Consider the following 23,299-nt stretch of genomic DNA (forward strand, 5'->3'; position numbering starts at 1 on the left):
TCACAAGTAGTTGACTCTTTAAGAAGTTTATATATGATTATAATTGCATAATAAATGTGAAAAAGGCTTTAATATATGTTTGCCTCCAGAATATTGAGGGAAACTAGCCATTTAAAGAAATATAATCTATAATTTGTCTTAAAACGAACCCTCAACTGAATTGGAGAAAGAAAATGAAATTCATGAAATTGCAGTAATGAAAATGTTTTTTTATTGTGGCACATTATTGCTCGAAATGTAATGTTGTCTTGATGTGCTGCTCTCTTAAGACCACACCACTGTGTGTGCCACAAAATCCTAGATGATAGGAATTTAATTACTATTTGAACAATTGAGCCTCATTGTCTAGATCTTGATCTCCAATCAAAATCTAATTTTTTTCCGAATAATTCTGTAACCCTTGAGTGCATTGTGCAGCATCACCTGACTTCTGTGCCTGAGGCTGAGTTGACTCTCAGGCAGTGTAGTTATATACTGTTAATGTATTTCTTTGGAAATTGATTATAGCCACAGCTAGGATGAATGGCCTTGGTCTCGTGGTGCTGATAGTCTAAGGGATCCCAACATTACATGAACACAAAGGTGAATACCTGGAATTGGAGACCAACTCCTCCACAGTCCTGCACCATAGTTCGCATTGTCATTCACATAAAGTTCCAAATTGTGGGGGGGTTGAGGGGAATTACCCTTTGCATCACACACCACACTGATAAAAAGGAAGAGCTAAGGCAGGGTTAACCAGGACTCCAGTTTAGCTGAGACACAGCCCCTGTCAATCATATGTGATTTCAGAATGGGCCTGGTTCCTCGGAGACTTATATTAAGTTATTTTGAACAAAAACTGCTCCCCTAAAAACAGCGATAAGATAAGCACAAAATGTGTGTTGCTGCAGCTCTCCAAGAGCTAAATTCATCATTCCTCAATATGGCATTATTCAATTAACCTTTCATTTAGTTTTAAACAATATAAATTCTTTTGTATCTACTGAATTGGAAAAAAATAATTTGCAGCTGTTTCTTTCCTAAAGAGATAGATGGTTCATTTATTATTGCACTTTCGTTTGTGGCTTGTTTCTGTAGTGCACTGACCATTAATGAATAGAAAGAGTGTATTTATTACTAGTTTCAAGGACATGAACAGCAGTTTAGCCGTGAGCACAGGTCAAAGCAGAAGCTGGTTTCCCTGTGCTTCATGATACGTTTATATTCCAAACAGCCATGAAATCTGATTTTGTTCAAAGTGGATCAATGCTCCCCTCTGAAACTCATTTCTTCGATTATGTTTATCCTTTAAAAACATATTTGGAATCACGATTATTCTGTCAGCTTCAAGGTAGCAGTTCTGATGCAGATAAGTGAGTAGTTCAGGATGAAACTTTGATTATTTACAGAGGACCCATGTGAATGTTTATTGCACGTGTGTACGCTATTACGTTCCAGCGTTTGACTATTTGCCCAAATTAATGGATGAAATTGGAATTGGACCCATGAGAACAACAAGCCTGTTTGACGTTGTCACATGAGCTTGTTTTCTGGATGTGACTCGCTCAAGGAAAACTATAGGGTATGCCAAAGCTCCCATTCAATGGCTCTCCCAGTCATGCTAACACTGAACCAGAATTCCAGCAGCCTGAAGGAGGTGGTTCTGCTTTTGCGAGTGATGCACAATTCAGGCCCTTTGCCCGTAATCTTTATAAAGGGGAAACATCCTAAGATGATGGAACATTTAGAATTCTCACTGTAATAACCGTTCACTGGTGCATTTTGCTTGGTATGTGAGAATGGGGTAACTAAATACCTCTTATTGTATCAAATTGAATATCGTTATTCCAAACAAAATGACAATAACTTTTCTTTTAAAAGTCTGGGTTTATATGAATAAACTATGTTGATTTTACTGTACATGTGTGTAAGAAAGGGAACATTGCTAAAGCTTTTGTTTTAAGAGTTTTAGCACAGGGAGAGTAAAACGTGGGTTAACAGCATGCTGCTTCTCCTGTGCTTCCACTCATGATAAGAGTTATATTCAGATCAGCAATGAAATCTGATTTTGTTCAGCAAACGCCTCCTTATTGCGTTGTTAATAATACCTTGAGGTCGAGAGATTATGTACTTGCTAGCTCTGTGTACACTTCTAGGTATGTACACACGACCAGAATAATTGTGTACTAACACATGCACGGAAACATGCATGTTCTGTGTAGCGAAGGAGAAGTAAAAACTACGCTTGCCATTGATGGAAGATCTGCATCCCACATTGTTGACTGATCCAGCCTCCCTGAAACTCTCCATACCTTTCTCTGTAGCCATGCCGTTGCACACCGTGCATGCTCTCTACTAAAAAGGAAAACAGCTTTTAAAACTAAAAATCCAATTTCCGTCATTTTGGGTTGCGATTTGTGGAGACGTGTTCTACCAATTTAGACAAGTTTAAAACACTAACCAACATTACTCTTCTTTTCTTCAGATCATGAATATACAATGGTTAGATTTGGAACAAATTAGCAAACGAGCATACAAACAATTAATATAAAGGCCTTTTTTTATGCATTTATTTAAATTATATAGTTTATTAAATAACACTTTCAACATTTTTAATAGTAACTATTAATAACTGGGATCTTTTATGGTAATAGAGTGAGAATACAGCATAGGATAAATAATCAACAGCATCCATTTTAAGTGCATTCTAACCATTCATCTTTATGAGAGAAGTGCGAATACTATTTACACTAGCAAAGGCATTGCTCTAGCTTACTATTGCAGGGACGTACAGAAATCTGTCTCTTTTGATCACTGTTCATTGCAGCTTTCTCCCACTTATCAATGTCAGCCCGGTATTGCTCACTGCCGAGCCTGCCCTTCTTCCCTGAAGTCTGTTTATTTTGTAAAGCAATCTCGCACATGCACACCACACACAGAGAGAATAAGGGATATATCAGTAAATCCTTTTAGAATAAGATTTCATTTAAATGGACCCTGTGAATTTATCAGCAACTGGTCTCAAGGTAATGGGGTCTTCATATTGGATTACGGAAAGATTACATTTGAATGGCGGAGAAATTCACCTGAAATTGCTGAGAAATTGGATTTTTATTACTTTGATGTCTGGCTCTAGGGTCAAAAAATTAGCTTTCTTAACCTTGCTTGGGAGTTTAGTGTTCACTTATGCTAAACATATTAATAGCTTTGTAAAGGCTTGGGCCTTTAAGTTCGCATGCGGGCATCCACATTTCTCCCTAGTTTCACAATCGGTAAAATGGAAGTCTGTTGTTTGAATCCATCTGGGTTTTGTTTCTACTTTTGTTTTGCTAAAAGTGTTAATTTTGTTTTAATCCCTATTGTCAGCGCTTTTTACCCAGCTTGATCATTTTCTTCTGTGTTGTTTTGATTTGATTTGCCTCAGATGCAGAATTTTGACCGATTGTGCTCTGGTGGAAGTGACTTGAAGCCAGCATATTTAGTCTTTTTAATATACTAAAAAAATGAAATTTGCAGCAGCTGAAAAGTTCATACATTAAAAGAAGTTCCAAATTGGCCAGTGGGACATGGGATTGCTTTAGCCTGGATTTATTCTAGTATTTGGTTGTGTGCAGTCGGATTGCATGGCCACATAGATATCCCATTGTGCAGAATTGTTTGCTTGCCAACGTTACAATTATTCTTAATTTGAGTTGATCTTAACACTGAGATATGGTGGCCCGAGTCACTTCCCGTGCATTTCTAGAGCTGGGCATTATTCACGTGGACATTAGACACCCCTTTTTTGCCCCTCCTTCTCTTCCTCAGCAGTCATTCAATGACAAGCGTAAAAAGAACATCTTTTCCCGAAAATTCCCCTTCTACAAGAACAAGGAGCAGAGTGAGCAGGAAACCAGTGATCTTGAACGTAAGTAGTTGGAAAAGGATCTGGCCTCCAGAGAAGGTCACCTCTCTCCAAGTTGGGGGTCTTTGCTGTGTTACCATGGCAACACTTTTTTGCTGAATACAACTGGTCCCTTTTTTCCCCTCTTCCCCTCCCCCCAACTTTGCACATAAATTGGTACTTTTGTGCAAAGTTGGCATTTTGCTGCATTCAGCAACGTGAAGATCCCACTGCATGTCTTTCACTGTTGTACACAAAAAAGGAGAGACTCTGTGGTTTACTCTTCGGTTGCAAAATGTGCAAACCAGTTATGTTCACACAAAACTGTTTGTCATGGTAGTAGTCTTGTTATATGCTACTGACAGATATTTTTTCTTCTTCTGTGATTGTTTTTTTTCTTATTGCTTGCTGTCTGGGGACTACTCTACAGGAGATCCCCGGGTTAGGTGACGACGGTATGGGAACAAAAAGCCTGAGTAAGTGGCGGAAAATCCTCTCCATTCACATTTGCCTCCTTTGTTTTCTGAACTCGTTTTACTTCGTGTTGCTTTCTATAGTGGTTGGTAGGTTTCTGCTGGCATGGGGGAGGTTCATAGTTGTTTTATTTTTAACATTCACGTTCAATTGTTATCTTGTAAAGGTGGGTTGCATATTCTCTTTCAATATTTCCTACGTAAAGTTTTTACAAAGTAGTTGGATTTCATTACAGCCGGCAGAGACTCTACTTTCTGTTTTGTGCTTCAGTCTAAAACATCAGGAGAGAAGCTGATGCTCAACTAACAATTGCTACTTATTGCTGTTTAATTGAGGCCGGGTTGGAATTCGGTCCAAGTAGCGTAAAGAAGCAACCTATCGCCAGTTTAGTCTTGAACAGAAAACTGGGGAACACAAGTTGACGTAGGATATATTGGAAGAGATTTGTGCAATTATTTCAAGTGTTTTTACTCCATGTTAAAATGTATTTAATGAAATCAATTCTGATACTGTGAACTGGAGGTAAGCATGTGTCTGAGCTGCGCTTTATTGCTGGGTTTTAAGTGAAAAAGAAGCCCCACTGAAATGAGGATCTTTCCTGCCATTCCACACACAGCTGAATATGGGTCATTGCGATTGAGCCTACAAAAGAGGTGTGTACCAGGAAATCTGCTCTACTTGCACAAACAAGACATGCGACAAAATTCCCAGGCTTTTTGGTCCCTGTCTAACCACTAATGCTGCTGATTTCACAACTGACGTAATAAACTGTGGTCCACTTCACACTTGGTTCAAAATAGAAAAAGTAGGAATGTGAAGGGATTATTTTGCTCCAACTTTTCAGCCCTGTTTAAGGTCATAATTAGGCTTATTTTCATCTCCCTCTTGATGATCGGCTGGTTATCTCTCTGCACATGTTGTGTCAGCAGTCTGTTGGTTTCTTATTTGAATGCCTTGGGCGAGTTCACATTCACTGCTCAAACGTGAAACACATCCTTGGGTTAAACTCCAGCTGTACTGCTTCAATCTTCCCTTTCTGGTTCCACAGAATGAGCTATTTTGAATCCACCCCACTGATTTCACACTTTCTAAATCTTCAGTATATACCCCTCCTTTCTCATTGTCACTTTTTCCAGTCGAGCAGATACACCTTCCCTGGGACCGCTTCACAGATCTCTTCACAAATCTTTTCAGATCTAGCTCCTCCCTTTCTTGCCTTTTCAATTCTCTTATACTTTGGGAGTTCAACAACGTTCTCATCAATGATAAGATTCAATTTAGCTTCCTTGGACTTGATCTGTATGATTCTATTTCTATAACAAGAACAACTTGCATTTATATAGCACCCTTGGTGGAGCAGTGTCTCGGAGCACGACATACCAAACTACCAGAGGTGATTCAGTTTTGAGCATCTCCATGGCTGCAGTAGAACTAGTTTAAAGGTCTTGGTCATCCTTCAGGTTTATAGTGTTCTCTGATATCTAATAATAAAATATTAACCAGCCAGATAGCATTACCAGATATTGGATAGTATAAATCTGCCTTCTCACACTGCTGTACGGTCACGTAGTGCGATAAACACTTACAAAGTTCAATCAGCTAGAACATCAAAATCTCTTTCCCACTGTACTTTAATGATGTGCCTTTCTGTTGGGAATTTCAGATTTTAGTGCCAGTAGGCTTTATTTTAATATATTAAACTTTTATTAAGGTGAAAGTTTATCTCGCAGAGCAAGAGCTTTCTTGGAAAATCAGGTTTGCCTGCCAAGTTTGTCATCCACACCCCTTGACTACTTGACAAAGTGTTCATTAATGAACAGCGGGTCTCCCTGATGGGCTCAGCGAGTCCGGTTAGAATCCCTACCTCTTAAAACAACCCTCATTTCTTATCATTTGTTCATTATCACACAATTCCTCTGCAGGCAGGTTTATTACTCACTGCTTGTGGAGCTCTCAGACTTTCGGTGTGTTCTTTGAGGACAAGTCTCCTCTGATAAAGCTCTGGAGCTAGGAGTCACATGCACAGTGGCTAAATTTGCAGATCACACAAAGCTAAGGAAGGTGGTAGATTGCCAAGACTAACAGGATAGATTGCAGGAGGACTTGAACATACTTGGGAATTGGGCAGATCAATGGTAGATGAAATTTAATTTTGAGAATTACAAAGAGCTGCATGCGGTCCTTAAAATTCAGGAAGGGATTATTATTTAAATGTGAAGAAAATAATCTGTACGGAAAATGACCTGGGCTCCTGATTGACAATAAATTGAAGCTATCGCAGCAGTGCTCAGTAGCAGTGAGTTGAGGCAAACCAGATTCTGGGTTGTATTAAAAGGACAATAATGAGCCGAAATAGTGGGGTAATTCTGCCACTTTATAAATCATTGGTGCGATTGCACTTAGAACTTTGTGTGCAATTCTGGTCACCCCAATATATAAAGGATTTTGCAGCAATTGAGAGGATACAGAAGATGGAAATCGAGATGATAGATGGGATGGAGGGACTGGACTACGAGGAGCATTTAGGTAAACTGGCATGTTTATGCTGGAGAAGAGAAGGTTGAGGGGCAATATGATTACAGTCTTTAAGATTCTGAAGGGACTAGATGATGTAGACCATGATATCTTGTACTGAACAGTAGAGCCAGAGGACACAACCTGCGATTGAAGGGGGGTAAATTCAGAACAATGCGGAAACACGACTTCAGTGAGCGAGTAGTAAAGTTATGGAACAGGCTCCCTAGGGAGATGGTGGAACAGAAAGTGTTTGTTTCAAGAAAAAATTAGATAGACTTCTGCTAGAAAATAATATCCCGGGATACAACAACAACAACAAAATTACATGTGTAAAGCACCTTTCATATCGGGAGGATGTCCCAGGGAGCTGAACAATCGGGGATCAGGACCCGAGCGCGGGGGTGTAGGGTTGGGGTGAGGGAGGACAGAGAGGTAGGAGGGTGGCTGGAGGCACGGTCGAAAAGGAGGGTCTTGAGTCGTGCCTTGAAGGAGGTAAGGGAGGGAGCAAGGTGAAGAGATTGTGGGATGGATTTCCAAGGGGTGGGAGCAGAGAGGCTAAAAGCCCAGCCACCGATGGTAGGGTGGGTCGGGCGGAGAAGACTGGAGCCTGCTGAGTGGAGGGAGCAGACATGTGGATAGGGGGTCAGCAGGTCAGAGATACAGGAGGGGGCAAGGCCGTGGAGGGCCTTAAAGGTGAGGACGAGGATTTTGAATTCTATCCTCTGATAGTGGAGCCGGGTGGGGGTGATGGGGTCATGGAGCCTGGTGCGGTAGAGGACAGGAGTTGCAGAGTTCTGGATGATCTGCAGCTGGTGGAGGGAAAAGTTGAGGAGGCCGACAATGAGGGAGTTTCCGTAGTCGAGCCTTGAGGTGATGAATGCATGTGTGAGGGTTTCGGTGGCCTGAGGGGTGAGGCAGTGGTGGAGTTGGGTAATGTTGCGAAGGTGGGGGAAGGCAGAGTGAGTCATGGTACGGATATGGGGGAGAAAGGACAGTTGAGGGTTGAACAAGACACCCAGGTTCCGGACTGGCTTGGTGAGGTGTGGTGTGCATCCATGGATGCTGATGCTGCCAGCGCCTGAGGTGCGAAGGCGCTGGCCCGAGCCAATCAGGAGGGTCTCGGTCTTGCTGACATTCAGCTGTACAAAGTTAGCTCTCATCCAGAGCTTGATAGCTGACAGACAGTCTGTCAGGACGGTCAGTAGTCCTGGAATTGAGGGTGGAGGCAGACAGATAGAGTTGGGTGTCATCCATGTACATGTGGAAGTTGACTGCATATCTACGGATGATGTCACCAAGTGGGAGAATGTATAGGTTGAAGAGAAGGGGACCGAGGACAGAGCCCTGAAGAATACCGTACAAGACTGTGCGGGGGCTGGAAGAGAAACCGTTGGTAGAGACAAATTAGAGACATTGTGAGAGATAAGGACAGAACCTTGAAGGTTGAGGTGAGAGTAGAGGAGGATGGAGTGGTCCACAGTATTGAAGGCAGCAGATAAGACGAGGAGGCAGAGGGAGCCCCGGACACTAATGGACAGGATATCATTTGTCACCTTGACCAGAGCAGTTTCCGGGGTGTGAGATGCACTGAAGCCCGATTGGAGGGGCACGTGAAGGGAGTGCTAGGAGAGGAATGAGCGAAACTAGGAAGCAACAACTCTTTCAAGGACCTTGGAAAGAAAAGGGAGGTTGGAAATGGGTCAGTAGTTAGAAAGCAGGGATGGATCCAGGGAAGGTTTTTTTCAGGATGGGGGTGATTATAGCTGTTTTTAGGGGGAATTGCAATGGTGTCAGATGATAAGGAAAGATTGATGGTGACATGTCAAGCGACTACTACGATGATGGAAGTTGAACTAGATGGACCTTGGTCTTCTTTCGCTAGTAAATTCTTATGTCCTATGACCTACGCACCTTTTTTTCCCCACCTCTTCTCCCCTCTCACAGATGTCCTCTTACAGACATCCTCCATTGCTATCCTTACATGACCAACATGAGTTAGGTAAGAGAACCCTATGATGCTGCTGCAACTTTTTCAGTTCCACTGCCCCACCTCACCTCTGCACTTGCTGCCACAATGGGCTAAACATTTGGAAAGGAGGAGATCAATTAGGCGTACATCCTAACCTCTCTTAATTTCTTGTGTTACAGTTTTATGCATTTTGTGAATTTTCTGTACCTTCTGTATGAAAACAAAATGCTTGAGGTATATATTGTAGGAGATTTGATAAATATTATGATTGAACTTTAAAATGTGGGTGGTGAATATCAATCGTTCCAAGTGTACAACAACAAAATTACAGTCAGGGGTCAGGACCCGAGCACGGGGGAGGGGTGGGGTAGGGGTGAGAGAAGGCAGAGAGGTGGGAGGGTGACTGAAGGCAAGATCGAAGAGGAGGGTCTTGAGACTGGCCTTGAAGGAGACAAGGGAGGAAGCGAAGCGAATGGACTGTGGGATGGAGTTCCAGAGTGTGGGGCCAGAGAGGCTGAAAGCCTGGTCACTGATGGTGGGGCTGGTCAGGCGGGAGACATGGAGGAGGCCAGAGCCCACTGAACGGAGGGAGCGGGCAGGTTGGTAGGGAGTTAGCAGGTCAGAGAGGTAGGAGGGGGCAAGGCCATGGATGGCCTTGAAATTGAGGATGAGAATCTTGAACTTGATCCTTTGGATGATCTGCAGCTTGCGAAGGGAAGAGTTGGGAAGGCCGATGAGGAGGGAATTTCCATAATCGAGCCTTGATGTGTCGAATGCATGGATAAAGGTTTCGGCAGCCTGAGGGGTGAGGCAGTGGCAGAGTCTGGCAGTGTTGCGGAGGTGGTGGGAGGCAGTGCCGGTCATGGAGTGGATGTGGGGGAGAAAGGACAGTTCAGGGTCAAACAAGACACCCAGGTTCCTGACTGGCTTAGTGAGGTTGAGTGTGCAGCCGTGGAGGCTGATGCTGCCAGCGCCCGAGGTGCAGAGGCGCTGGTGCGAGCCATTCAGGAGACTCGGTCTTGCTGACATTCAGCTGGAGAAAGTTGTCCCTCGTCCAGGACTTGATGTCAGACAGGCAGTCGGGTCAGGACACCAGTGGTCCTGGAGTTGAGGGTGGAGGCAGAGAGATAGAGTTGGGTGTCATCTGCATACATGTCAAAATTTATCCCATGCCTGCGGATGATGACCAAGGGGGAGCATGTAGAGGGTGAAGAGGAGGGGACCGAGGACAGAGCCCTGAGGAACGCCGCACGAGGCGATGCGGAGGCTGGAGGAGAAGCCATTTGCTGAGAAAGTGTAAAATGATAAAAGTTCAGGAATAATGGATGGATTCTTGTTCGAAAAATGGAAATACTTTATTTAAGCACTTCCCCAAATATCTCAGTGATTTTCAGAATTATGCCGTATTACTGCAAAGTGCATTCTTATAAAATATAGACACAGTGATTCTGAAACCTGGTATATAAAATGGGATTGGATCTGCTTCCACCCATCGCCTGAATTATGCGTATCCAGTAGTCTCCTAGCAACCTGCTGACAGCCAGTCAAGGCTTAGACATTATTACTCATCAAGCTGTTCGGGAAATTTTGAGCAATCATTTATTCCTATTAGCAAACACACCTGGTAAATATTTTAATCTGAGTCCACTTGATACTGAGGATCCAGCTACTTTATTCATAGAACATTACAGAATTACATGGAGCATTACAACCCAGAAACCAATTTGGCCCTATTCATGAGAAATGATGCACAGGACATCCATTGCAGAGGTTTAGAGATTGACGAAAGATAACAAAGATAACAAATTTCTCATTCTGACAGTACATTTCTGTGCACCACCTTACCCTCAGAACAGTGTCTTCTTCTGCACCTGTGACATTTCCATTTTCCACATGAGCTCCATTTACAACCTGACTCGGAACATCTTTTGTTTATCAAGGTCGAGAACCTAATCTATAAATCTTGTTTTAAAGGCATTTATTATCATACAAATGATTCAGGGTTAATTTTATGGTTATGTTTGAACGTGTAAGCAATGAGAATCACAGGGTGGGGGCAAGGTGGAGGGAGTGACAGTGTGGAGCAGGATGTATTTTATTAGAGCAAATGGCTCTACATCTAAAATATTTGATACCCTGTTGTTCAATTACTGTGAATTTTCAGCAAAACCTGCATCTAGTGAACACAATGGTTGAAGAACCCAATGCTTACTAATGCCAGGGTTGGAGTTGTCGTCCTTACTTTAGTTGTTTACCTTTTTATTTTAAAAATATTTGGAAATAGGCTGAACCACCCTGTTTTTCATCTCTGAGGAGGTCTTCGTCTTCACCGCACTGGGCCTTAAATACCTTTGTCCCCTGTGATGTTCCTGAGGCCAGTCAGATATCCCTGGCCAGTCTCATTCACCTGAGCCTCTTTTCAGTCTCCTCTTGTTGCCTCACATTTTCTACAGAATGAAATCCCAATACCCTTGTATCACGTTTTCACTAACCTGGGTCCACTTCAGCTATTAAAGCTACTTCAAGGATATTCTCCATTTTCCCATTGCATCCTCCTCTTCCTCTCCTCCTCGGCCACTACCTCACCACTGTGGCTTCAAGAGGCTCTTTGCTATATTGCAACGCTTATTCTAGTTTATATGTACCACATTAATACTTGGATTGAATTAGCATGATTGTCGTAGAATTGTTTCTATGCTCTGGAATCTTACTGCTACAATTTCAGAGCCGGGCTAATCAAGAAGATAGGAAATTAGGAACAGAAGACCATTGGGTACCAACATGCCCACTCCACCCGCCACAGACAACACCATGGCCCATATACTACAGACTTTTCCTTGTACATTGCTGTCAACAGTCACATTTCCAGCCCTGGGACTTTACCTCAAACTAATGATGATTGCCAAATTTCTCTCTCCATTTTTGCCAATTTACATAATTAATATCAATGACCACATTGTATAAATTAAATGCAAGGTGGGTAATGGATGACTTTATAGATTGATAAATAACAGGTAATGGAAAAACTTCACACTTGTGAGTGATTAAGGTACTTGTGTTGCTCTGTGTTTTCTCTTGACACTGTGACTCTCTTGGATATTCCCTATATCACAATCTGATGTATTCATCTAATGGGGTGTAATAACCCCCTTTGGCAGTTAATTGTGCCCAACACTACAATATAAAGCGACACATGTTGAAACAAAAGTGTGAATGCAAAATTTATTAGTAGAATCAGACACTTTAAATATGTGATGAGTTTTAAAAAAGAGGAAGAAAATATGAAATATTTTAGTTTTGGATAACACTCCTTTTTATTATGTAAGAACAAAGCGAACGGAATGTAGACAGGGCAGAAGGTTGTGCACTGGTAAGAACACAGTTAACGCCTGTATCTACTGGGGTACCACCTCCCCAGAGATTGCAGGGTTCCTGCTTATAGCTCCTCTGTGCTTTACCCCAAAACTAATCTGGGAAAACTTTGTTAGCTCTGACCAGGATCAAAAAGCTGTATAGTGTTCCTGTAACCACTGAAGATTTGTGTTTTTACTTCTGTTGATTCCTCAGTTACTTGTTCAAGTAATTCATTACCCCGGTGGAAGATCTGTGTGCTCTGTGAAAGGGAAAAAAATTTAGATTAATGCCGAGCAGGCATTACAGTTTGTCAGATTTACACACCAGAAACCAACAAAGATCCAGGCTCCAAACAGGACAGCACAGTCTTCATTGAGGGACAGCACATGTCCACTGGTGGATGACCATGACGCAGATCTAATTTGTTGAAAGTCCAGCCCCACATCCACTGGGAGACTTCCAGATGAAGTGAAAGCAATCGGCTCTTTTAGAACCATAAAAATTAACAGCCCGGAACAAGGCCATTCTGGGGAACACATTTAATTAATGCTGGTACTCCGAGAAATATCAAAATGTTTTATTCCTGCACTCCATAACTGCGGGATCAGGTAGTGCTGCTATGTTACGAGATATTGTACGGAACCGATCTTATTGCCATGATGTGGTAGCAACTCAACAATGCATGGGTGGCTCTGTGTTACCGCTGTTTAGGATAAGCTGCTCTGCCAGTTTTCAGTGGGAATTTGGGTGCTTTAAAGGTGTTGGCGTTTTCTTTCCTCTAAGACGGTGTGTATGTGGAGCACTCTTGTGGCTGATGTCAAATTGTCCAGTTCACAGTAATTATATCATCCATTTTGTTGCATTTAATGACTTCATGTTCTGCTTCCCACACTTTTGAAATACATAGTTTGTGTTGAAATGTCATTTGTATTATCAGTTTGTTTCTCATTTTATTTCTGTTATCATTTCAGAGCATGTAACCTCTAATGCCAGCGATAGTGAGAGTAGTTACCGTAAGTTGTCTTTTTGTACCCTACTTATTTTTTTGCATTCACCTATGCTTTGCTCCCTCTTTGTTAATAGATCCTTGTCTTGCAGAGGTTTCAGTGCTGCTGCCCACTGGTGAATAATTTGCAGGGAATTAACAACCTTATATCAGAGGAGTGAGCTGGTCATACATGGCTAGTATTCATTCCCATGTAGTGTATAACATGCTGAAGTAAACACATGGGGATTGTGTTTGTCGGGAGAACACAGTTTCTGACAGCGTTTTACAGAGAAATTCGAATTAAGTTCTATTTAGCTTTGGGGAGAGAATGTAGTGAAATGTAGAATATGATGACACAGCAATCCCTCAAAAATCTATACACACTTTTTCACTTAGTACTTCTTACCAGCTTTGTTGCCACTGGACTTATTTAGTCCATTTAGCCACATTTCCTCTTGGAGTTCTAATATCCAAAGAGGGTTTGACCTTTGGAGCTGCAAGAAGTTTGCAAACTCCCATGTTTGCCTCATTCCAGGGTTCACATACAGATAGATACATGTAATTGAGAGCCTGTTGCATTAGTCCCAATTGAATTTATTGCTTGGTGCATGTGCATAGAGTGCAAATTGGTCTCTGCTTATGCCTTGCAGTGTCAAATCCGGTATTCATATACTTAGTGTCAGGTTGAGAATATCTGAAAGACCGGGAACCTACAAGCCTGAGCCAAGGTCCAGAACTCTGGGTATTTCACACCTAAAAACATTATCTAAGCTGTGGAACTCGGCTATCTCAAGGTACAGCTGGGGAAATAAACTTGAACTGAATTAAATATGTTCAGGCTTCAAGCAGAATTTTTCAGGAACCCTTGGGACACATTAGGATATGTTTACCTAAAGCACTGAGGATAATTGTTGAGAGCCAAGGTTGTACCAAATAATACATTCATCTTTTGATCAGACTAACTATTTCAGATCTTTACCAAGAACCTCCACAGCATGCACATTATACATAGAAAAATTGTGTGGTATATAGAACATTTCTCAAGGACGTGCATTGCATAAGGCACCAGCCTCAGCATTGTCTGCCCAGTATCAACCTTTCTGTCATTTGTTGGAATTCTCGTGCTACCACCATCTCATTCCTCATTATTATGTAGACCCTCTACAAACAGTAGCCATGTATGAATAGTTACTTTATAGCTTGTTTGTAATATAATTAACACTAAAGCACTTAAAATTGGGTGGGGGCGATCAGAAGAGGAAGGGCAGCCAGCCTGAAGTCACTGTTACTCTTGAGTCTGTGTGTGATGTTGCAAGGTAAGGAGTAATCCATGGAACAAAACCACTGATCTCTGCAATACTTTTAAACTCTCTTATGTTGCAACTTTGACTTCTTCCCTTTTTCCTGCTGCCTTCCTTTCTTCTGTTCTTCATGACAGAAATCATGATTACAGATGAGTATGGTGAAACAAGAGGTTAATTTCATCCAGCTCTGTTTTATGCAGCTCTTTTAAAACTTCCCACTGTTGCATGAAATTTTGTTTGTGCTGATCACTTTGAACTGCATGAATCGTTTTACTCTTGAATTCATTGTATAATTTGTTCTTAATTCTTCTCATTGCCTTTAAGTGGGAAAAATGATCTGCTTGGGTAGAAACAGTTAAAGTTGTACATTTGTTCAGTTTTGAAAATGGGAAGAGTCTGCTAATATTTACTACCATCAAAAGTGTTTTTGACTAATAATCCCTTTCTCTTCTCACCCTTACCCAAAGAATCCCACGATAGTTGGAGCAGAAAATCGCCTGCTCACAATCAGTGAGCATATAGCAATAGCACAGTGCATTGGCCAGAGCTGGAGAAAGCATAAAAATGCCACATCTTGACCTTGCTGCATTGGTTCAAATTGCCACTGCCTCAGTTAATCTGATGTAACCAAGCCAACCATCTCTGTCCATTGTAACATGAGATGTTCAATCAGAAACTTTGAAGCTTATCTAAATTGAAGCTAATAAAAATGAGAAAAAATAATTTGCTTCCTATTCAATTCCTTAGTGTAAATTAATGGTTTTGTTATTAAGTTAAATATTTGCAATTTGTGAATGTACTACTTTAACTGACCTGAGAACAGCAAACACCCTTTACTTGGCACACCCTCTGCTCTTCAGTCAAGCCCAAGCTGGGAAGCAATAAATAATACAGGCAGCAAATACAATAATATATGTACAAAGAGGATCAATTGAGATGTAACTTCTTGAAGGTTACAGTCTTGCGTTGATAGAAAAAAAAGAAAGTTCCTGGTTAGGACATCTTTAACCGCCTCTTCCTTACCTGACGGAATTGCTTTGAATGAGGTGCGCATACTGCAAGGGTAGAAGGGTGTCAGGTGAAGCGATGTTCTATCTTGCATCGGTATCCGTGCCAAACGAGGGTGTGTTGGTCTCATTCATTGCTGGTTGTGCATCTGCTCAGTACTGCAGAATGAATCGTCTCTTTAAAAACTGCTTCATGGTTTAATCACCTTTCTGTGTCCTTAAATCAACATCAACACCCTTTACCTGTTTTTTTTAAATTGCATTTTGAAACGTCAAGTCTGTTCCCCTAATAGCAGAGTGAGTAAAGGCGCAGACACACACTTACACACGCTGAAAGTATGTTTGTGGATGTCAGGTGAGGACATTGTTGGATTTGGTCTTAATATCCTGCCGACACTCACTGTGTAGCTCAAACATGAAGAGTGACCACTCGGGCAAGGTGCCAGAGTGAGGCTAGGTCCCATGAAGATTAACAACAAAGAAAATGATCGGCTGTGTTTTAAAGTTAACGCAACGAGCTAGCTTACAAAGAACAAGATTGTTGTTCTGCCATAGAGGTTACTGGTGTATTTAGCTGATACGATCATCCTTTTTTCATGCACATATAATATGCCAAAGCACCTTTGGGCAGAGCATCAATACTACATCAATCTGTCAATGTTTTGACTTATTGATACGTGTTCCTTAATATTCAGTCTGAGAGACTGAGTGGTTTCTGTTATCAAAATCCCAGACTTTTTGCTTCCACTGCCTTAGCACCTCAGGTGCATCTATCCACAGATATTATCCTGATGTGGATAGTCCTGCCACTGTAACGTCAGCCTCACATTAAAACAAACTGAGTTCCCTCCCCTTGAGCAAAATTTCTATTTAAATTATTAATGCTGTCTTTGCTTTAGACTATTGACACTTGATTCGCTCTAAATGTTACTGTAAACTTTACATGACTCACACTGTTCTACTCAGAGAGCACAACAAGCTGGGGATGCAACTTGCACACTGGAGCGAGGGTCTTATACTACTCAGCTATCCAGCACAAAGTTTCAGGTGTGACGTATAACCGCTTTTTAAATATCTGTTAGGATCTGCTGTTCAAGTAACTACTGTACAATGGTGAACTGAAAACTTGACTTCAACAATTGGCAAGGTTTAGCAACTGACGTTCCCTAATTGCATAAAAATGCTTTGGCCCTAATTCATTTGTTTTGAGAATGTTCTGTATTTGAATCAGGATAACCATAGTAAGCCCTGTTTCAAATCGTACGATTGGGTTCAAGATTTCACATACATTATCCTAGTGGAGAAGAGAGTGTTTAACCCATTCTCTCAGCCCTCCCAAGGGTTTTGACTGAAATTCTCGCTCTCTAGGGAGCTCCTCACTCTCTTCTCCATTAACTGATTGCCGCCTCGTTCTTTGTGTTGTGAAGCTGATTTTCATACCCAGGACAGGTTCATCATATTTCTCTTGTGTGCTGTCTTCTGACATAGGTGGCCAGGAAGATTACGTTCTCTCTTATGAGCCTGTCGGCCAACAGGAAGGTAAGCTAAGTGGAGCATGCAACGGACATGCAAAGGTTACATTTAATGGGTGTTATCCTGAAATTAAATAGTGGGAAATATTGCTTCTTGTTTTTCCTCCTGGTCTAACTTTGTTAAGATGTAGTACCTGTGTAGGAGGTTTTTTTGTACTATTTTCTCCCCCTTCAGTTCCTCCCCTAGAGCAATCCACAAATCTTGTACCACTCTGACCACAAGGACTATCTGGAGTATAAACCTTGAGATGTGTAACACTGCACGTCTGCTGATTTACTTTAATTCCTTAATATTACATACTTGGTGTTTTGCATTTTAACAAGATGATGTAGTAGGAGCTGTCAAACTCAGGGAGGGTCTCCCCACCCTTTTGCATTCAGACTTTTCACAAGATAGACAAGAATTCCATATTTTCCCAAGAATAATATATAAGGACAGGCAAAAAAAACATGATAAAGCATTTGGTAAGAGTGAGAGGAGAAAATCTGGAGCAGTTACTGGTTTGGGGAATGCATTGTAAAAGAAAAGAAGCCTGTCCTGAAATGAGAGAGAGAGCAAGGTCAGAAACAACTTGCTGGGAGAGAGGACAGGTCTTGGAGGAGGGTATAATCAGTGTGGATTATCAAGCCGTACAATAAGAACGATTTTTTTTATCTTAATAAAAAAACTAAGGATATTCAGTGCTAAAATGCAGCGGGATCTCAAATAACAACTACCAAATTATAGATCTGGGTTGCATTCTGATTATAGTTTAGTGAAGGCTCTAACCTTTCTGCCTTGTCTGTCTGACTTTGCATTCAGTGCGATACACCCGTCCTGTTATAATTCTGGGGCCCATGAAGGACCGAATCAATGATGATCTGATCTCGGAGTTTCCAGACAAGTTTGGATCCTGTGTTCCTCGTAAGTACTTGATCGGTTGTCTGTGAAACCTGCACGTGTGACACTGCAGGTGCGCTGACACCAGGTGCCTGAAATACAATGTCATCCCCAGCACGCTTATTCCTCGTCGTGATCACAAAATGGAAAGGGAAAGAGGGAAATCAAAATGGACACAGAGATAAAGGGTAACAGAAATGTTTCACTTCTTCCAGACACAACTCGACCAAAGCGCGATTATGAAGTTGACGGCCGGGACTATCATTTTGTTACGTCCCGAGAACAAATGGAAAAGGACATTCAGGATCACAAATTTATTGAAGCAGGTCAATACAACAACCATCTGTATGGTACCAGTGTGCAGTCTGTGCGAGAGGTGGCAGAGAAGGTAATGGAAGGCAATAATAATAATCCTTGCATTTGATATAGCGCCTTATGATTTCTTCACGACGTCTCAAAGCACTTCACATAATGTACTGTAAAGTGAATTGACTGTATATTTTGTGGTCGAAAATACAACCCGAGTCTTATCTAACCATCTCATTTTATATCCACCCTTTACAGCAAGTCGTGTTATTTTTACACTGCATGTAAATGTTTTAATGAACCCAGGACATGTAGCCTCCAGTCATCATTAGTTTCATGTGATTAAATGATCCCAAATGTTTAACCAATCATATATATTTCTATAAATATATAACCGCTCTTTCAATTGTATTAGGATTTAAAATAACCCCAAAAATAATTTGGCTCATTGCTTTACTTGTTTTTGTTCACCAAGGGGAAACACTGTATTCTGGATGTGTCAGGAAATGCTATCAAGAGACTTCAAATAGCCCAGCTCCACCCAATCGCCATCTTCATCAAACCAAAATCAGTGGAAAATATCATGTAAGTACTGATCTTGAGTGTCTGAACCAGTGTCTGCTGAATTAAGGACCATTTAACGGTCCTTGTGTGAACCTCATAAGGTTAACTTATAAGAGTCCGTTTTTGTCCACAAAATAAAAAACTGGATATTTATCAGTGTCTTTCATTTTATTAAAAAAAAGCAAGAAAACGGAGTGGGTGATGATGGGTGCAATTTGATGCAAAAGAACACTGGTAAATTCACGATATCGGACAATATCTGTCTCTGGTTTGCTTTCTCTCTCCATGTTAAAGAAAGTTAGAAAACGCCACTACATTTTTCAGAGCACTGCATGTTACCTCAATACTGATGGCACTTGTTAACCCTCACAGGGTTCAGAGATCATCTGTGAGTTGTATGTTAATGAGCAAAATTGTAGTACAAGTGTATCCCAGAAACCAAATGTAAGTCACGATTCTGGTGCGGGGAATTATAACAGGACGGGTGTATCGAAAAAAATTACATTCCCGTATTTATGGTAAAAATCAGTTAATTCCAAAGCTGACTTTAAATTTCCTTAGTTATATACCAACTTTTCAACTTGGGAACCTGAATGAATGCAACCCAACATGATTGAGTACAAAACTCTTCTTATGGGCATAAGGTTCCTGGACTCGATGAGTTTTAAAATTATGAATGCATTAACCAGTAAACTTGTGTGGGAAGAGCTTAATGTATTTCTTATTAAGTCTGTTCATTTCCACAGTTCAGATATCTGCGGTTCCCTGAGGCAATATTGGTAGACCCTCAATTTATTGTTTGTTGCACCACCTACAGCCACTTAATACTATTGCAGCCCAGTTCCTGGTAATAACTGCATAAATTTGAGGAGAATTGGGCAGAAAACAGTTCAGGAGTTCCCCCACAATTCAATATGGTGTAGAAACAAAATAAAACCACAAGTAGTGAGTGGTGAGTTGACACAAAAGTTGAGTTAGGTTCTGGCTGAGTGGATGTAAGTAGATTAGCTGTCTGCTCTGTGTTCAGAATAGTCTTTCGCACTTGTTTTCATCAGATATAGCTGTTTCATGTAACCCCTTTCTATTCTTATGCACCAGAGAAATGAATAAACGTCTGACAGAAGATCAGGCAAAGAAGACTTTTGAGAGAGCCATGAAACTTGAGTTGGAGTTTACAGAGCATTTTACAGGTCAGTATCTTGCTTAAGTGATGGACAGAGGATTGTAATACTCCAGAAATAAACTAGACAACATTTGCTAATTTACCTTCTTATTCACAAAGTTTCATTAAAATCTTACAAATTCTGTGACCCAATGGAGTACCTCACAAGCTGCTAACAGACCAGTAGCTGTGATGCTCACAGTTTCTCACGAGTCTTCCTGTGAGGCATGTTCTTTACTTTTTTTAAAAAAAAACTTCCTTCGATGGGAACAATCGGTCATAATTGTCCTTGAAGCCTCATCCACATGAGTACTGACGCCCTTAAGTTTACATCTCACTCTCAGTGTCGTGCAGAACTGTAGCCGCTCGGGGACTATTAATGTGATTTAATACAACAACTTGTATTTTTATGGCACACTTCAGGCATAGCATCTCTTAGAACTGGCTGAGGGAGCAATGAATGGCCCTGTAGCTGAGTTCTCTCAGCCATTGATAGCATGTATGCTGGCAAATCACAGTTCACCTCAGTCATAAGAGCATAATTGAGATCTGAATACCGATTTTTAAAAAATAGTCATACAAGATTTTCTTGGGTGTCCCAGCATTACGGATTAACATGGTACTAAATGACGCAGCAACTTATGAATGATTGACTCTTTCTGTAATGCACAGGGATTGTCCAGGGAGACGTGCTGGAAGAGATTTATAATCAGGTGAAGCAGATCATTGAGGAGCAGTCAGGCCCCTATATCTGGGTCGCGACCAAGGAAAAACTGTGAAGCCTTTTCATAATCAACATCGCCCATTGAGTGTGACGGCTCTGGACCGTTCTGCAGGAGTCATCGCATCCTGCTTTGTTCGCAGATCTCTCTGTCTCTCTGTTTCTCATGAAAAGTGATGTATCTTGCACTGGGGACGCTTGTGTCTCCTGTTTGTGAAAATTGCTTGTATGTGATACCCAACAAAATTACCACCGTTTTATTTTGAATGAAGGGGAAAGGCCTGACTAGCTGTTGAAGGGAGATTCTATGGTACAGTTCCTTAATGTTTAAGGGCAACAACTCTTCAGTGATTTTCAGAGAAGCTTTATATATATATATTTTTCTTTTAAAGAAAATACTACTTAAAGGAAGGAACAACAAACACTCAGAGCTCTTTTGCACGTTGATCTATGGAAACATGGTTTTGGCAGAAGGGATGTCTACCACAGCATCTTGGGTTATATGTAACGTTTTACTTTCATCTGCTTTAGTGACCTCATATATGTTGAACAAACTAGAAAATCATCAGCCTTTAATGTACAGAAGGAGTTTGATGTTCACTTTACGAAGGGGCTTCACAGACAATGCTTTCATCCTTTCCTTCTGCCAAGTTGAAGTGCACGAAATGTAAACCTGTTTATATTGAATGCCGATCAGGGGCACTGAAATCTTCCTTCCACTCTTGTAGAGGAATAACTTTTATGAATTTGGTTATGGGGGGTGGGCAAAGAGGTGGATATAATGACTATTTTGCGTGCTTGGGATAGTCCTATTTTAAATAATAGCTGACATTTCAATAGTATTTTGCAAGCGTATGTTTCTCTGAGCCGGGGGTGATCAATCCATAAAGAAATGGAATTGGCTGAGAGGTGAAGCTAAACGCTAATCAGCTCTTTGTAATGGGGTGTAAGATTTACAATTTTAAGGTATATAATTAACCCTCAGTAATTATGTATTTTGATATAAATTATCAGCTATATTAAGCATACATTTAACAAAATGCTCTATAACTCACAAGAAATGTTTTTAAAATAGTTGCACACACATTCTTTTCTTTTTAGCCATCTTCCCCTCAGATTTTTTCCCTTTCCTAATACTTTAATCATCTTTAAATTTACAAGTTGCACAGGGAGTGTGACGGGTTCGAACAGTGTTCAGAGAATACATGTTCCGAGAAGCACACTCACAACCAAGCCAGTTCTCTTATTTCTTCCCTGTGAATTCTGTGTGAGATTCTTTCAAGTGATGCTGTGCATGTTTTCAGAACATTAAGAGAGATTTTAAAAGAAAAAAGATTTTTAAATTTTCTGTAAGTTTTGAACCAGCAATTGCAAAGATTGTCATATCTTTGGTTGTAGTTCTCACTCAGAGTTGTACAGGCTTCTGTGTCGAGAAGATATATATATATATATATATTTTAGCGGTTATAGATCTCAAACACTACAGCATTAGATTTAACTGCCTGATACCTTTGCTAGTTATTCTGAGATTTGGTTTTATATAGGAATTATGTGCTTATCCCTCTCGTCTTCCTGGAGCTACAGTTTGTAAATACTGTCACCTATATCCATTCCATTTGTCAAGAGGGGAACAGCTAATAAACTTTAATGTACAATTTACTACATTGAATTTGTTTTCTTTAACTTGTTTTAATTTAAAAAATCTTTGCTTATTGAAAGTTTATCAAACAGTCAGCGAGTTAAAACCAAGAGGTTCTGTACCGTAGCACAATATTGGTTGAAGACTGGGGCCTGTCTGAGATACCTCAGTCATGGTGGGAGGCAGTATGGTGCCCTCAGTGGATTTTAATTAAACCTACCATCATTGCTGAGTGATGCAGTCGACACATAACTACATCTTCATTAAAAACAAATGACAAGTTTACATCGCTGGTTAATGACTACGGTAAGAATTCATGGGAAAAGGATTACAGTCTGGCACTGGATGGATAATTAGCTGAACCGCAAATAGGTTTCAATGCAATCTTTTTAAGCTGGAGAAATGTTAAGAGCTGAGTACCTTGAGAAGTTGATAATAATGATAATCCTTGTATTTGAGACACCTTAACAGAATGTACTGTAAAGTGAATTGACTATTTTGTGGGCAAAACGGGAAGAATTTTGAAGGGATTATTACCCCCCCCAGAAAAGTGATCCACTAATCGACTAACAACCGGGTTCCTACTCAACTCTAGGTAAACAGAGGCTTGTGGAGTAAGGAAACCTGCCTAATATTTTGCCCTGCCCAGGAATTGAATCCAGGTACTCCCTCTTGTGAGGCGAGTGCCAAGAGGAGGTTGACAAAGTGAAATGACTAACACATTACATAATAAGGTGTAATGGTTGTGATTCACTTGCCAATGTCTCAGCACAAAGTGACCTGCCACTGATCTTGGAACATGGCCTGGCACAATAGAAAAGTGACCAAAATAATCCCCTGACCCCTCTCAATAGCACCAATCAACTCTGTAATTTGCTGAAAAAGTTCCCTGCAATTTTTGGCAAATATTTCCTCCATTTTCTATTGTTTTTTGACATTGCCCATTTTAAGCATTATAAATATAATCTTGCATCCGGTAATTTTTTTCTTCACAAGGCGTGGACATTGTGACGAGAC

At 40.9% G+C, this 23,299-nt stretch overlaps 1 protein-coding gene across 8 annotated transcripts in view; it reads left to right on the forward strand.

The window, feature by feature from the left end:
- Window positions 1-22,565, forward strand: part of LOC103181252 (disks large homolog 1) — a 198,152-nt gene extending 175,587 nt beyond the window's left edge. For 4 of the 8 annotated variants that reach the window (XM_007897864.2, XM_042339090.1, XM_007898107.2 and 1 more), the window contains 8 exons: window positions 3,790-3,889; window positions 13,151-13,192; window positions 16,967-17,017; window positions 17,813-17,914; window positions 18,106-18,278; window positions 18,672-18,781; window positions 19,859-19,950; window positions 20,595-22,565. In XM_007897864.2, the coding sequence (XP_007896055.1) occupies window positions 3,790-3,889; window positions 13,151-13,192; window positions 16,967-17,017; window positions 17,813-17,914; window positions 18,106-18,278; window positions 18,672-18,781; window positions 19,859-19,950; window positions 20,595-20,701 (777 nt within the window). In that variant the 3' untranslated portion in view covers window positions 20,702-22,565. Of the gene's footprint in view, window positions 1-3,789; window positions 3,890-4,295; window positions 4,342-13,150; window positions 13,193-14,605; window positions 14,642-16,966; window positions 17,018-17,812; window positions 17,915-18,105; window positions 18,279-18,671; window positions 18,782-19,858; window positions 19,951-20,594 lie in introns of all 8 variants that reach the window. The other 4 variants (XM_042339091.1, XM_042339092.1, XM_042339089.1 and 1 more) reach the window with 4 other exon arrangements.
- The last annotated feature ends 734 nt before the right edge of the window (window positions 22,566-23,299 follow it).

Source organism: Callorhinchus milii, unplaced genomic scaffold, assembly GCF_018977255.1.
Source record: "Callorhinchus milii isolate IMCB2004 unplaced genomic scaffold, IMCB_Cmil_1.0 Scaffold11, whole genome shotgun sequence".
In the NCBI taxonomy this organism is placed as follows: Eukaryota; Metazoa; Chordata; class Chondrichthyes; order Chimaeriformes; family Callorhinchidae; genus Callorhinchus; species Callorhinchus milii.